This window comes from Lissotriton vulgaris, chromosome 9, assembly GCF_964263255.1.
Source record: "Lissotriton vulgaris chromosome 9, aLisVul1.2, whole genome shotgun sequence".
Classification (NCBI taxonomy): domain Eukaryota; kingdom Metazoa; phylum Chordata; class Amphibia; order Caudata; family Salamandridae; genus Lissotriton; species Lissotriton vulgaris.
This window is the reverse complement of record NC_141697.1, coordinates 8,176,486-8,192,425: the sequence shown is the minus strand read 5'-3', so window position 1 is coordinate 8,192,425 and position 15,940 is coordinate 8,176,486. Positions and strand designations below refer to the sequence as shown.

General features: G+C 48.5%; 1 protein-coding gene across 1 annotated transcript in view; it reads left to right on the top strand.

The window, feature by feature from the left end:
• The window catches only part of LOC147689525 (glutamate carboxypeptidase 2-like), a 442,929-nt gene that overhangs the window by 341,083 nt on the left and 85,906 nt on the right, over positions 1-15,940 (top strand). The window contains exon 16 of the mRNA XM_086936914.1: positions 8,772-8,853. Within this exon, the coding sequence (XP_086793040.1) occupies positions 8,772-8,853 (82 nt within the window). The remainder of the gene's footprint in view (positions 1-8,771; positions 8,854-15,940) is intronic.

The window sequence follows — 15,940 nt, the reverse complement described above, 5'->3', positions numbered from 1 at the left end:
TTAGAACTGATAGGTAGGCGTCCTTCAAATCCAGACGGACCATCCAGTCCCCCTGTTTCAGAAGGTCCGCCAAGAGATGGATGCCCTCCATCTTGAAATGCTTGTAGACCATGTAATGATTGAAGTCTTGTAAGTTGAGTACCAATCTGTAACATCCGCCTCTCTTCTGAACCAGAAAAATATTGCTGCAGAAACCGTGAGGGCCCTTGCCGCAAGGTGCTATCGCATGTTTCTGCAGCAATTCTTCGATTTCTGAATCTATAAAATTGCATTCTGTTTGGGAAAAAGACAGCTGCCTGGGCTGTCTGCTCTGAGAGAGGACCTGAAAGATATGTAGATGAAAACCCTGAACATTTTCTAATATCAGGCATCCTGAGACAAGTGAGCCCAATTGTGAAAGAAGTATCGAATACAACCCCCAAAAAGGTAGTAGGAAGGTGTCTGGAGCACTCACCTGAAGATCCTGAGGGCTGGAAGCCATCACGATATGCTCCCCTGTTGAAAGGTCTCTTGTTGAAACGTTGCCTGGTAGGGTAGAACGTTCCCCCATGGGTGGAATCCCAATCGCCTCTGCCTCAGCCAAAGTCACCTCTCTGAGGGTCTTGGGAAACTTGGCAGCCAAACGAGCGTCCCCTGCCTTGTCCGGCCCTGTTAAAAACACCAGCCTGAAACACTCTCTTGATCCCTCACTGGGCTTTATCGAGAGTTGTGAAGGTGCCCACATACTTAGCCACGTCTTTTACAAAAGGCTCACCGAAAAAGTTGCTGTCCGCCAGAGGGCCTTGTTCCGCCGCTGCTAGCTCGGTGAGGTTGGAATCCATCCTCATAAGGAGGGACTTCCTGAGCTCTGTGGATATGCTGCAATTAGCATTACCCAAGAGGCATATCGCCCTCTGGGTCCAACCCACCAAGACATGCGGGTCCATTGCAGTACCTGATTCCTGCACCTCTAAGGCCATTTCCAAGATTTTTGCCAGGGGACCCACAACATCCAAGAGTTTGTCCTGGCAGCCACGATCAATGCCCTTCTTAGGGTCCTTGGTGAACTTTTTTAGAAAGGTCAACATGCTGGAGTCTATGTCAGGGGTTTCTGCGACTTTATCGGAGATATCCCACCTAGGGCACTCTGACCGGAGTCTATTCCTTACCTCCTTGTCAAAACGTTTGCGGAGGTTGTCATGCAAATATGCAGCAACCTCCGGCGCTGGAAGCCAATCGGAAGACCTCGAGTGAACAATGTCGGCCGGATTGAAGGTAAAGGGGGTGGACAAAGGTTGCGAAGGTTCCACATTCTTGGACTTCTTAGTCTTCTTTCTAGGAGGAGACTCGTCAGGGCTGTCTGTAGAGGTAGTGTACGTATCGGTATCAGTGTCCGGAGCCTTGGACTTACTGGAGTCAGTGGCAGGCAGTGAGAACAAGGTATAGGAATGAGGCCAGGACTCAGCTTCAGAACCAGAGGTTGCCCCGTCCTTCTTAGGGACAGCAGGAGTAATGAAACCATAGCGCTTGGTGAATTTTTCTAACTGTTTAGTGATAGGTTTTAAAGCAGTTGCCAGTGCTTGTTGTACAGTTCCCGGGACTGTCTTCTCCACGGCCTTATTGACGGAGTCCGGGAACGAGGCGTCCAGGGCCTCAACAATATTATCTTCTATGGAAAGACCAGGGTTCAATTCCCGACGCGGCAGGGTCTTGAGCTCAAATGTCCACAGACTCGATAATTCTCGCTTCGGTGCCTGACCTAATAATGGGTTCACACTCTGCAACTCTGGGCATTAAGCTTGCTTAATCTCCACAACGGCCCCCCGCGGCGGGATGCCTGGCTTTCACCTTGGGGATGCCCTGTAGGGGCTATCTCACAGGGAAAAGCCAGGACCGGTTCCCAAGGCAAGCGCTTAGAGACCCCTGGGTGATAAGCGCTATATAAATCCAATATACAATACAATACAATACAATACAATACAAGATTAACCACTTCCTCCTCATACACAGCGTCATCCCCCTCATAGGTAACCCAATCCTCCATGGTAGTATCAAACTTGTAAATAGATTTGCTCATGAGGTAATATTGAGCGGAGTATAAGGGGGAGCCAAACCACAGCACAAGGAAAATCACCAGGTACCTAGCTCCTCAGCAAAGCTGTAACCAAAGTTCTTGCAGCCCTCACGGCGTAGGTGGAGCAAAAAGAGCAGTAAAAAGGTAGACAGGAGGTGTGCTCCCTCCAGGCCCAGCATTTTTGCAGCTTGTCAGGTGTAGGGGTTCTGCTCAGGAAAGAATCCTAGCTGGAATGGGAATAAAACAGCTAAAGATCGGGCAGTAGCGATGTGCGTAGCCCAATCCTACCAAAAACCAGCCCAATTGGGCTATGCACATCGAAACTCAGGGGAAAAGTGAAAGTGCTCGCTCCCAGCGCTTCTGGCCAATGAGGGGGGCCTCTGCGCTTTAAAATATGCAAATTGAGCCTGCCGTCGGCGGGACGGTACCGAGGATTTAAATGACACTGAATATGGCCCGCAGCGGCCGCTGTAATGAAAGGACCCGCCAAGCGGGCAAAATGTGCCAGGGATCTCCGCTGACAGAGGAGAGAGCAGCGCGCACTTCCCGACCTAGCGGGAGAGACGCGGGGCAGTAAAGACCGTAGCGGGATGCTCGCGCTAGTCAAAACACATCCGTCCCCGCAGGGATGCACCGGCAAGGCGTGTGCACACCCCCGATGACAGCAGGGTGTCTTGGCTGGCCGAGATAGAAATACAGGCAAGCTGCAAGGCAAACAAGAGCAAATCACAGCAATAACAAGCGCAACAATGCGTAACATGAAACGCTCAAGCGGCGTGCAGATAACCACATCAGCCTGTAAGTGTAAGACAAGAAATAAAAACACTTAACTGGCTGCATGAGCAGCAAAGAAAGAGGAAGATATCCGGGATTGACTGGCTCTTATGGGCTATGACAGGATGTGATGTGTTGTTTGCATCATGGGAAATGTCGTTTTTTTACATGCAATACTACATTTCATTGGCTGCTGTGTGTAGCAATAAATGAAGGCGAAAGCATAATACGAAGCCTCCGGTCCTGTAATTGAATTCTTTTATGAGGTTTTGGCTGGAGAAGTCTCAGGATTTAAAGGGTACTCCAGTGGTTGGGGGCTGGCTTTACTGCTAAAAATGTATAACTGCCCAAACAAAATCATTTTAGCAGCTTTAGAATAATGAAAGACCTGAGAAGTTCTAACAACATAACAACACAAAAAAGCTAAGTTTGTGTGCAGCTCTTTGATAACAGGTCAGAGGTCACTGTCCTATCCTAGGATTGTAACTTCTGAACTGCAAGTAACACCGGATCTCTGGGACAGAGGCAGTAACCCACTGAGGTATCCACATAACATTCAGTTTATCTGCATTCATAAATTACCCACAGACAAATGATTGCTCTCCAGCAGGATCATAAATCACCAGATATCAGAACATTTTTTATCGTTGTACATCGGAGGCAGATTCACTGTGAGGGCCCAGGCTCATGTTTCTGTGGGCCCACCCTCTAGAATAAGGCCCGACTCTCTGCACCTTGGGTCAATAATACAAAACATCCATAATTGGGGAGCTTCAGCCCCCAAAAACACAATGGGCCCATGTGTCACTGCACCTGCTGCACACATCATAGCAGGAGCTTTCCAACTGCCTTTCCCTCTCGCCTCCAATGCAAGTTGTCTCTCTTGGCTCACTGCTGGGGGGGAGGGTTCAGTTGCAGGTATCACAGTTAGCTCACAGCTGTAGGGAGGGTACAGAGAGTACCCTTGGCTCACTGTTGTAGGTGTGCAGGTTCCATTCTGCGCTCACTGCAGCAGTGAGAAGAGGGGGTCCCAGTAAGGAGAAAGTGTTTATTTAGAGACAATTCAAAATAAAGCATTTGAGAAAGTAAATGCATCTATAATGTTTTATTCACGTTATAGGAGAAGGTAATCAAAACCAATTTAACAAATGACAGTTGTATTAGTGACCCTGGGGGTAGGGAGGACGTGCAGTCGTGAGGATAGTGTAAGGAGGGATAGTGATAATAAAAACACGTATTCATCAAACAGTAGTATTAGTTCAATGTCTGATAGGCAGTAGAATGATCATAAATCAACATAAACGTTCACAAAGCACATGCCTCAATGTCCATACTGTGCAGAAATTATGGGTAGGAGGAGGCTGTGTAAAAGGGTGAAGAAGTCGACGTTTCGACCCAAGCAGAGCAGGTATCAGTGAAATCCTTGCATGAGGGTCTTCATCAGGACGAGAGGGGTAACGGGGCAAACAACCTAAGTTTAGATAAATATATTGGGTCAATGTACCATATTTAAAGATGACCACATCGCACTTATTATGAGGGTAGACGATATTTGATGAGCATACCTGAATAAATCAGAGTTGTATAAGATTCAGTTGAAGAATCGACAATGAGCATTCAATCCTGGGAAAAATCAATAGAGTGCCCATTAAAATAATAATCAATTGCTGGTCGTGTTCATATGAAGGGCTAACAAAAGTATTAGACTTACTTGGAAAGTAACGTTATCCCAAAGGGATAAGGTGAAAACGATCCGGGCACTGGACTGGGGGGGACAGCTTTACGTATCTAAATAAAGGGAACATTATTCAGAGGGGGGTGTTGACCAAACTGACATTGCTCAAGGTGGGAAAATGAGAAAACAGGTCGGCGAGGCTTACCGAATTAAGTAGAGTTAATGTGTCCCCAGATGTAGGATTGCGTCCGATTAAATCAGGATAAATATCCTACCAGAAGGAAGATAGGAGAGGGGCGTCAATATTAGAGACTACTCGAATTAGAAGTGTAATAGTGCGCGCCAATATCAGAAGGCGATATCTGGCAGGCTTACCGGTCAGTTCGTAATTCAGTACAGATCAAGCGTCTCTCTCGGCTTCCTCGAGGAGAACGTCGGGCTTCCTGGTGCCGAGTTTGTCATAGCAACCAGAGGTCACGTGACAATGGAAATTGAAAAAAGACTCAGGAAGTAGTCCGTTGTCAGAGCAACTCGGTCACAAAAGTGGATTTGGAAAATAAGCTGAAATGTTTAAAATGACGCTCGATGCCTTAGACCACGCATAATGAGTGGGAGGTATTAATTAAAAATTAAAAATCGGTCGAAGGAATACGCCCATAATTGCGGTGTATCCCTGGGTTAGATTGGGTATTTAAATTATCCCGATTGGGCCAGGATCAATTTAATCACACAGGATTACTGGTTAGAGAGACAAACTTATGAAAAAGTGCTTATGCAAGTAAGATCCTTCTCTCATATGAGGAGGTAAAAGACATGACAGAACGGTCCAACTTATGGATACGCCGAGATGAGCAGTTACACTGCGGACCTATCACATGATGGTCAAGGCAGTAACAAGGGAGCATGTGAGGACCCTACCTCACATAAGGGGCAAAGAGTTCATGGCAATTCGTTCCAAGGTATTGACAAACCAACACGAGCAGTTGCACTGCGGACCTCTCACATGATGGTCAAGGCAGTATAGATATTGCATGTGTTAGCAAAACAGAATACAAATCGAGATATGCCATAGGAGAGCAACAGCATTCAAAAATTATGAGCATAATATGTTTGTACATCCGAATTACAAGGCACAACACAAACTGCGTACCTATCACATGACGGTAAAGGCAGTATCAGTTTATCGTGGACTCTGCGTCTAACAAAGATACAGTAAACCGAGTCAGGTAAAGACTTAGAACTAGATATACAGTGTTCAGGGTAGAGTAGCAAGTTGAGAGAAAGAGCTATCGTGTTCATTTAATCCTAGTTGGATAGAATTGAAAAAGAACATCCATTTGAGTTCTCTGATGTTCAGTATAGTAGAGACATTACCACCCCTAGGACCTAAGGTGGCTCTCTCAATCACAACCCATTTTAGGCTCTCCGGTGGATGTGCAGCTGATTTAAAGTGATCTACAAGGTGGGCCCCTACCACTTTGCACCTTATTCTGCTCATGTGTTGTAGGATGCGTTGTTTTATCTTTTGTTGGGTTTGGCCTATATAAATGAGATTGCATGGGCAAACGATGGCATATATCACCATGGAGGTGTTACAGTTAGTTAGAGCTTTAAGCTGGATCTTGTTCTGGTTGTGTTGGAACCCATTGGTCTGTATAGTGCTATTACAAGCTTTGCATTGACCGCATTTGAAGTGACCCACTACGGGTTGAAGATTCCACAGTGACCTAATAGAAGGTGCTTCCTTGGTGGGAAGGAGAGAGCGTACAACATAGTCTTTGACACTCTTAGATTTTCTGAAAGCATGAAGAGGGTTGTCAGGGTGTTCAATGTCGTCTGAGATCAATTGCCAATGGCGGTTGACGATTTTTTTGATTAGGTTACTCTTGGTTGAGAAAGTGGTGACGCACACAATGCGATTCCCTTGGTTGGTGGTGGAGTCCTTTCCTTTCAGGAGTTCATCACAAGGGTAGAACCAGGCTCTTTTTCGTGCCTTCGTGACCAGTCTTTTAGGATATCCACGTGCTGTTAGGCGATCCAACAGGTCTTCTGATTGTTGGAAGTAATGTTCCTTAGTGGAACAGTTCCTGCGAATACGCAGAAACTGCCCAAATGGCAAATTATCCTTTAGTGCACGGGGGTGGTGGCTGCTGTATTGAAGTAGGGAGTTCCTCTCGGATGGTTTTCTATAGAGGGTGGTTAAGAGTTGACCTTGATGATGGTAGATGGTAATGTCCAAGAAATCTATTTTTTGGTTATCAGATTTGATAGTAAATTGTAAATGGGGTGATTGTTGGTTCAGCCAGTCGTAAAATGCAGTAAATGTGGTCAAATCACCATTCCAGATAATCAAGATGTCGTCTATATAGCGAACCCACACATTAAGATGGTCTTGAAAAGGATTTCGAATATTCAATATATTGTTGTCTTCGAAGGATGCCATGTATAGGATGGCTACGTCCGGGGCAAAAGGAGCCCCCATTGCCACACCTTTGATTTGTAAGAAAAATTAATTTTTGAACACGAAGAAGTTTTTCGTCATAGCAATTCTAAGAAGTGCTGTGATGAATTCAGTTGGAACTTGCATGGGTGCCGGTCGTGAGTCCAAGTATCTTGTAATGACTGCTAGTGCTTCTTCTTGCGGAATGCAGGTATACAGGGATACCACATCACAGGTGGCCATCAATTGTGTCAACGGGTTAAATGGTAAATTCTCAACCAGACAGATGGTTTGTAGAGTGTCCCGTAAGTATGTGGGTGTAGACTCTGCCAGAGGTTTTAAGAAGAAATCAACATATCGTCCTACTTCCTGAGTCTTTTTTCAATTTCCATTGTCACGTGACCTCTGGTTGCTATGACAAACTCGGCACCAGGAAGCCCGGCGTTCTCCTCGAGGAAGCCGAGAGAGACGCTTGATCTGTACTGAATTACGAACTGACCGGTAAGCCTGCCAGATATCGCCTTCCGATATTGGCGCGCACTATTACACTTCTAATTCGAGTAGTCTCTAATATTGACGCCCCTCTCCTATCTTCCTTCTGGTAGGATATTTATCCTGATTTAATCGGACGCAATCCTACATCTGGGGACACATTAACTCTACTTAATTCGGTAAGCCTTGCCGACCTGTTTTCTCATTTTCCCACCTTGAGCAATGTCAGTTTGGTCGACCCCACCCTCTGAATAATGTTCCCTTTATTTAGATACGTAAAGCTGTCCCCCCCAGTCCAGTGCCCGGATCGTTTTCACCTTATCCCTTTGGGATAACGTTACTTTCCAAGTAAGTCTAATACTTTTGTTAGCCCTTCATATGAACACGACCAGCAATTGATTATTATTTTAATGGGCACTCTATTGATTTTTCCCAGGATTGAATGCTCATTGTCGATTCTTCAACTGAATCTTATACAACTCTGATTTATTCAGGTATGCTCATCAAATATCGTCTACCCTCATAATAAGTGCGATGTGGTCATCTTTAAATATGGTACATTGACCCAATATATTTATCTAAACTTAGGTTGTTTGCCCCGTTACCCCTCTCGTCCTGATGAAGACCCTCATGCAAGGATTTCACTGATACCTGCTCTGCTTGGGTCGAAACGTCGACTTCTTCACCCTTTTACACAGCCTCCTCCTACCCATAATTTCTGCACAGTATGGACATTGAGGCATGTGCTTTGTGAACGTTTATGTTGATTTATGATCATTCTACTGCCTATCAGACATTGAACTAATACTACTGTTTGATGAATACGTGTTTTTATTATCACTATCCCTCCTTACACTATCCTCACGACTGCACGTCCTCCCTACCCCCAGGGGCACTAATACAACTGTCATTTGTTAAATTGGTTTTGATTACCTTCTCCTATAATGTGAATAAAACATTATAGATGCATTTACTTTCTCAATTGCTTTATTTTGAATTGTCTCTAAATAAACACTTTCTCCTTACTGGGACCCCCTCTTCTTAACGCTAGACACCCAGGTCTCAGTGACTTTATTGGGTTAACCCTCTTTCTTGATACTATACTGCAGCAGTGAGGATGCAGAGTGCATGTCACACATGGATGCACACTTGCTGACGCAAACACAGTGCCACATTGACTGACTCATGTCACACGAGGCCACTCATGGACACATGCACACACATGAACCCACTGACAGACACCTACATACACATATTTCCAGACTCAGACATGCATATAGTCATGTACACGCGAACACAGGCACCTCACTGACTGGTTCTCGTTTCCTGATTCCCAGATGGGGTCCGAAGAGCCAACGCTGACTTCCGGTTGGCGGCAGAGACGCTGCATAAGAAGATTGGAAGCCTCGACCTGAAGAAGTAGGTGCGAGTAGAGCTTAATGTGTAATCAATCAATCAGTCATTTGTTAAGCGCACTACATACCTAGATGGTCTCAAGGCGCTGGGGGGGGGGGGATGTGGGGGGTGCTACTGATCGAACAGCCAGGTCTTTAGTGGCCTCCTGAAGGTCAGCACGTCTTGAGTCTGTCGTATGCTCAGTGGGAGGGTGTTCCATGTCTTGGCGGTGAGGTGGGAGTAGGATCTCCCACCGGTGTTTGTTCTTCGGATTTGCGGGACGGTGCCGAGTGAGAGGTCGGCGGAGCGTAGCTGGCGGTTGGGGGTGTAGAAGGAGAGCCGTCTGTTGAGGTAGGCTGGGCCGGTCTTGTGGAGTGCCTTGTGTGCGTGAATGAGGAGCTTGAAGGATATCCTCTTGTTGACGGGGAGCCAGTGCAGGTTTCTAAGGTGGGGGTGATGTGGCCGTGTCGTGGTACATCGAGGATCAGTCGTGCTGAGGTGTTTCGGATGCGTTTTAGTCGATTGATGAGCTTGGTCGGGACCCCTGCGTAAAGGGCGTTTCTGTAGTCGAGTCTGCTGCTGACGAGAGCCTGGGTGACTGCCTTTTGTGTATCTGTTGGGATCCATCTGTAGATCTTGCGGAGCATGCGGAGGGTGTTGAAGCAGGAGGAGGAGACGGCGTTGACTTGCTTGGTCATTGAGAGCGTTGAGTCGAGAATGATTCCCAGGTTGCGTGCCTGGTCGGTGGGGGTCGGGCTGCCCCCAGTGCCGTTGGCCACCAGGAGTCGTCCCAGGCTGACGGGTTGGAGACAAGGATGAGGATCTCCGTCTTGTCCGAGTTCAGCTTCAGACGGCTGATCTTCATCCAGTCGGCAACGGCCTTCATTCCTTCATGGAGGTTGGCTTTGGCGGTGATGGGGTCCTTGGTGAGGGAGAGGATCCATTGATTGTCATCAGCGTAGGAGATTATGTTGAGGTCGTACTGTTGGGCGACTTGTGCAAGCGGGGTCATGTAAATGTCGAACAGTGTCGGACTGAAGGAGGATCCTTGGGGTACGCCGCAGATGATTTTGGAGGCTTCGGAACAGAACGGGGGGAGGCAGACGCTCTGGGTTCTGCTGGAGAGGAAGGAGGTGGTCCATTCCAGAGCCTTTTCTCGGATCTCTGCGGTGTGGAGGCGTGTGCGTAGTGTGCGTGGCAGACAGTGTCAAAGGCGGCAGAGAGGTCTAGGAGGATGAGTGCTGCAGTCTCCCCGTTGTGTAGCATGGTCCTGATGTCATCGGTGGCGGCGATGATGGGCAGTCTCGGTGCTGTGGATGCTGCGGAACCCTGACTGGGAAGGGTCCAGGCTTCTGTTCTCTTCGAGGTATCGGGTTAGCTGTCTGTTAATGATTTTCTCACTGACCTTGGCCGGGAAGAGGAGCAGAGAGATGGGTCGGAAGTTCTTGAGGTCTCTTGGGTCTGCCTTGGGTTTTTTTAGTAGGGCGTTGATCTCGGTGTGTTTCCAGCTCTCTAGGAAGGTCGCGGTCTCAAGGGAGAGATTGATTACGTTGCGTCTGTGGGGTGCGATGGAGCTGCTTGCTTTGTTGAAGACGTGGTGCGGGAATGGGTCTGACGGAGAGCCGTAGTGGATTGTGCTCATGGTCTTGATGGTGCCATCGAACCTCACGCTGGTCCAGGCTAGCAAGGGGACGTGGTCGAAGGTGTGCGGAGGGTCTGTTGTGCTGCTGTCTGTTGGGGCTGTCTAGGTGTTGAAGCTGTCGTGGATGTCGGCTTTCTTGCGGTGGAAGAAGGTGGCGAGAGAGTCGCACAGGGCTTGTGACGGTGGGATGTCGTTGGTGTTGGATCTGGGGTTGGAGAGTTCCTTCACGATGTTGAAGAGCTGCTTGCTGTCGTGTGCGTTGTTGTCGAGGCAGTATTTATAGGAGGTCTTCTTGGCAGCCCTGATGAGGTGGTGGTGGTTGCGGACGGCGGCCTTGTGTGCTGCGTGGCTGTCCGGAGTTTGTTCACTGTGCCATTTCTTCTCTAGTTTCCGGCAGGCTTGATTGGAATCTAGGAGTTCTGTGGTGAATCAGTTGGCCCTCTTGCAGGTGTCTCTGTGGAGGGGGTTTCTTCAGCGGGGCGAGGGTGTTGGCGCAGTCCTCGATCCAGCGTCTGAGGTTGTGGGCAGCGACGCCGGTGTTTGAGGGTTCGGTGGGTGGGCTGAGAGCGAGGTTTGCATGTAGTTGGTCTTCGGCGATTTTGCTCCAGCGGCGGCGGGGGATCTGTTGGGTGCGGTGGTGTGTGGTGGGTTTCTGGAAGGTAAAGTGGATGCAGCGGTGGTTGGTCAAGAGGAGTTCGGTGCTGTGGCTGCTGGAGACGTGCGGGCTTGAGGAGAAGACGGGGTTGAGCGTGTAGGCGACGGAGTAGGTGGGCATTGTGACGAGTTGTCTCAGTCCGAGGTTGGCGAGGTTATCGATCAGGGTTGTGGAGTTGTTGTCGTTGTTGTTCTCAAGGTGAAAGTTCAGGTCTCCGAGGAGGATGTAGTCAGTGGAGGGCATGGCGTTCGTGCTGATGAAGTCCGAAATGGAGTCGCTGAACTGGGGGCGGGGCCCAGGGGGTCGGTAGACAAGGGTGCCTCTGAGGGTGGGGTTGGGGTCTGTGTGGATCTGGAAATGCATGTGTTCGGTGGTGCTGAGAGCGTCATCGGTGCTAGTCGAGACCCTGATGCTGTTCTTGTGGATCATGGCGATTCCTCCTCTGACTCTGTTGGTGCGGTCTCTGCAGGTGATCTTGTAGCAGTCTGGGATGGCTATGGCGATGTCGGTTGCGGAGGAGTTGTTCAACCAGGTCTCTGTCAGTAAGGCGACATCTGGGGAGGTTGTGTTGAGCAGGTCCCAGAGCTCGATGGCGTGTTTGCGTGCGGAGCGGGTGTTCAATAGTATGCATCGGACGTGTTTGAGGTCTTTCTTGGTGGGTGGTTCGTCTGCTCTGTGGCTGGTGTAGCTGCAGTTCCGGCAGGTGAAGGGACTGTGTGTGCGTTTCGGGGCGGCATTGAAGCAGTTGTGGGTCCATCCGGGGTTAAGAGCCTGCAGAGTGCTGGCGTCGTAGTGGTGGCGATCGTCATGGCGGGTGCGGCCATGGGCCAGGGGTTCTGGCACTGGGCGCGGTCCAGGCGAAGACAGGAGCAGACAGGCTTTTCGCGTGCCAGCTGCATGACCGCGCAGCGGCTGGCATGTATGGGGAGGTGGGAGTGAGGAGCAGCTAGGAGGCGGGTGGTGGGAGGCGGGAGGCGGGGGCAGCAAATGGGCAATAGGGGGGGAGAGCTGCAGGGGATGCAGCGGCGGGGGAGATTAGAGGCCACTAAGGAAACAGAAGTCAAAAGGGCACAACAATTGAGGGGCACAGAGGGCAGAAAGGTCACAAAAATGGCAAAAAGGTCACAAGAGTACAGGAGGAAACGAGTGGCACAGAAGGCAAAAAGTCACAAAAAGGGCAAAAGACTAAGGGCCATATGTAGGTAATTTGTGTTTTGTGATTCTCAGATTGCGATTTCTAGAGAATAGCAATTAGAGAATCGCAAAACGCAATGTAGGTAGGATTAGCAACATTTTTTGCGAATCCCACTTATTCCTTATTTGAGAATCGCAAATTGAGATTTGCAAATAAGGAATACCTTCTCATTAATTCCTATGGGCTGTAAGGCCCATAGGAATGAATGGGAAGACATTCTCAATTTGCGATTCTCAATTAGAGAATCGCAAATTGAGAATGCAATTTCAAAGGTGCAAGGTTGTCAATAGGACACCCTTTTGCACCCCTGAAATAAACATGTGTGCAAATGTGGCACACATACATGCACTAAGGACATGTATGTGCACCACATGGCACTTTGAAAAATGCAAAGAAATTGCATTTTTCAAAGAAATTGCAAATTACCACCAACCTCAAGTTGGTGGTAATTTGCGATTCCTTAAGACAAAATTCACACAACTTGGGTGCTTCCTACATTGCATTTAAGGAATCGCAATTGGCTGCACGCTCCCAGCCCATCCACCTCATGTCTCTTTCATCCACCACTGCACGCCCCAGCCTCTCCACCTCACGTCTCTTTCATCAACCACTGCACGCCCCAGCCTCTCCACCTCACGTCTCTTTCTTCCACCACTGCACGCCCCAGCCACCCACCTCAAGTCATCCACCGATGCACTCTCTCAGCCCCTCAACTTCATGTCTCTTTCATCCACCGCCACACGCTCCCAGCACCTCCACCTCATATCTTTCATCCACCACCGCACGCTCCCCGCCCCGTCCGCCTTACTTCTCTTTCATCCACCACCGCAAGCTCCCAGCCCCTCCACCTCACGTCTCTTTCATCCACCACTGCACGCTCCCAGCCCCTCCACCTCATGTCTCTTTCATCACTGCTGCACGCTCCCAGCCCCTCCACCTCATGTCTCTTTCATTCACCACTGCACGCTCCCAGCTCCTCCACCTCACGTCTCTTTAGTTTCATCCACCACTGCATGCTCCCTGCCCCTCCACCTCATGTCTCTTTCATCCACCAGCGCATGCTCCCAGCCCCTCCGCCTTACGTCTCTTTCATCCACCGCCGCATGCTCCCAGCCCCTCCACCTCACGTCTCTTTCATACACCGCTGCACGCTCCCACCCCTTCCACCTATCGTCTCTTTCATCCACCTATCCATGCTCCCAGCCCCTCTGCCTCATGTCTCTTTCATCCACCAGTGCACGCTCCCAGTCCTTCCATCTCACGTCTCTTTCATCCACCATCACACGCTCCCAGCCCCTCTACCTCACGTCTCTTTCATCCACCGCTGCATGCTCCCAGACCCTCCACCTCACATCTGTTTCATCCACCATCACATGCTCCTAGCCCCTCAGCCTCACGTCTCTTTCATCCACCACCGCACGCTCCCAGCCCCTCCAGGTCACGTCTCTTTCATCCATCTATGCATCCTCCCAGCCCTTCCACCTCACATCTCCTTCATCCACCAAAGAAAATACAAAGGTAACAGTTATACAGGAGCACACAGCGTGTGTAAGCAAGTCTAATACAAGTCAAGCGGGTGCTCAAGGTGGGCAATACCTAATCGGTGTTACGCATAGCATTGGATACGAAAGCAGACGACTTTTTACATTTGTTGTGTACTTGCGTGAGTTATGGAAGTAGAGAGAGGACTTCGGGGATCGAGATACAGGCAAAAAATATTTGTCGATGTGCGGTTGGTGTTTTCCGCATTTCTAGTTACTTTGGATTATTTAAATTTGTGAGCAAGTAGTTAGCTTAGGTGGATATTGCTTATATTTACTTGTTGCAAGATTATGTGTAAGGTTCCGATCACTCCAATATGGTGCGAGATATATGTTGCTATATAAAGCCATTAAAAGATGGCCCTTGTGCAGTACGTGGAAATTCTAGAGGACAAGTCCATGCTGATAAGCAGTAAGCATCGCCGGGAACCGCGTAGAGTGAATTAGAGTGTTTACTCTTATATACCTTTAGTCAGCTATACTTTTGGTGTCTGGTTCTGGTAGTGCATAAATATTGAGATTACTTTATTTCGTTTTTTACAGTTATGGACCGCTTTTTTCATCATTAAACTTAACCTGATGATTGGGAGATTAAACTGACAGGTAAGATAGTGGTTGCAACCTTAACTGTGAGGAATACATTAATTGAGTGGCTACCACAGTTAACTACTGGTACTCACGGCTTGAATATAATATTTTATTTGCAGCAACCTGCTGAACGATACTTTGAACTGCCAAGTTACACGCATTTTGCTTATGAAAAACCATTCAAGCTACGCGCTTTACTTATGAGGAAGATAATCTCGATTCATGTTACGTGATTTAGTCAATCTTTAGGCGGTGAGTTCCTAAGTCGTTTTGTTTTTTGTTTTTTTGTTACTTAATTGACCTGAAAGAAGGGTTTGTGATAGGGTTGCTTATACATATAATTAATTTTTTATAGATTTGAAATCAATTATACTGGGGTTCTTAGAAAGGAACGGAAGATCCAGGGGTACGTCTTTTTGCTTTAAACGGATGATTTTATTTACTATGGGATTCATACTGTGGTACTGCCGACTTGGCATCTAGTTCTGACACACTTGGGAGATTTAGGTTTTTCTCTTGGTATTGGGTACCTCTTCTGTTTTACTTTGTCTTACTTCACTTGTTATTCGGTGATTTTTTAGATTGGTTATGTAGTTAGTTTTGTGGATTGTGCTGTTGATGTATTTAGACCTAAACAAAGGTTATTGTATATGTTTACAGCCCTAAAGAAGTCTTATTGTCATAGACTTACAAGACAAAACACGTGTTGGCTGTGTTTTTGTGAACTACTGTGGCATTTGGACAAAGGAATAAAGAGAAGAAGATTTAAGGATATCAACTTTACTTTTGTGGACTTTGAGTGATAATTGAGTGCTTGGTGGAATTGTGGATCCTTCATCCACCACTGCACGCTCCCAGCCTCTCCACCTCTCGTCTCTATCCTCCACCTCACGCCTCTTTCACCCACTACCACATGCTTCCAGCCCCTCTACCTCACGTCTCTCTTTCATCCATCGCTGCCCGCTCTCAGCCCCTCCACCTCACATCTCTTTCATCCACCGCTGCATGCTCCCAGCCCCTCCACCTCATGTCTCTTCCATTCACTAACGCAAGCTCCCAGCCCCTCCACTTCACATCTCTTTCATCCACCACCGCACCTCCCAGCTCCTCCACCCCATTTCTCTTTCATCCACCACTGCATGCTTCCAGCCCCCCACCTCTCATCTCTTTCATACACCGCTGCACGCTGCACGCTCCCAGCCCCTACACCTCACATCTCTTTCATCCACCACTGCATGCTCCCAGCCCCTACACCTCACGTCTTTCATCCACCACTGCACGCTCCCAGCCCCTCCACCTCACGTCTCTTTCATCCACCAACGCACGCTCCCAGCCCCACCACCTCACGTCTCTTCCATCCACCGCCGCACGCTCCCAGCGCCTCCCCCTCACGTCTTTCATCTACCAGCCCACACTCCTAGCCCCCCACCTCACGTCTCTTTCATCCACCACCCCACGCTCCCAGCCCCTCCACCTCACATCTCTTTCAT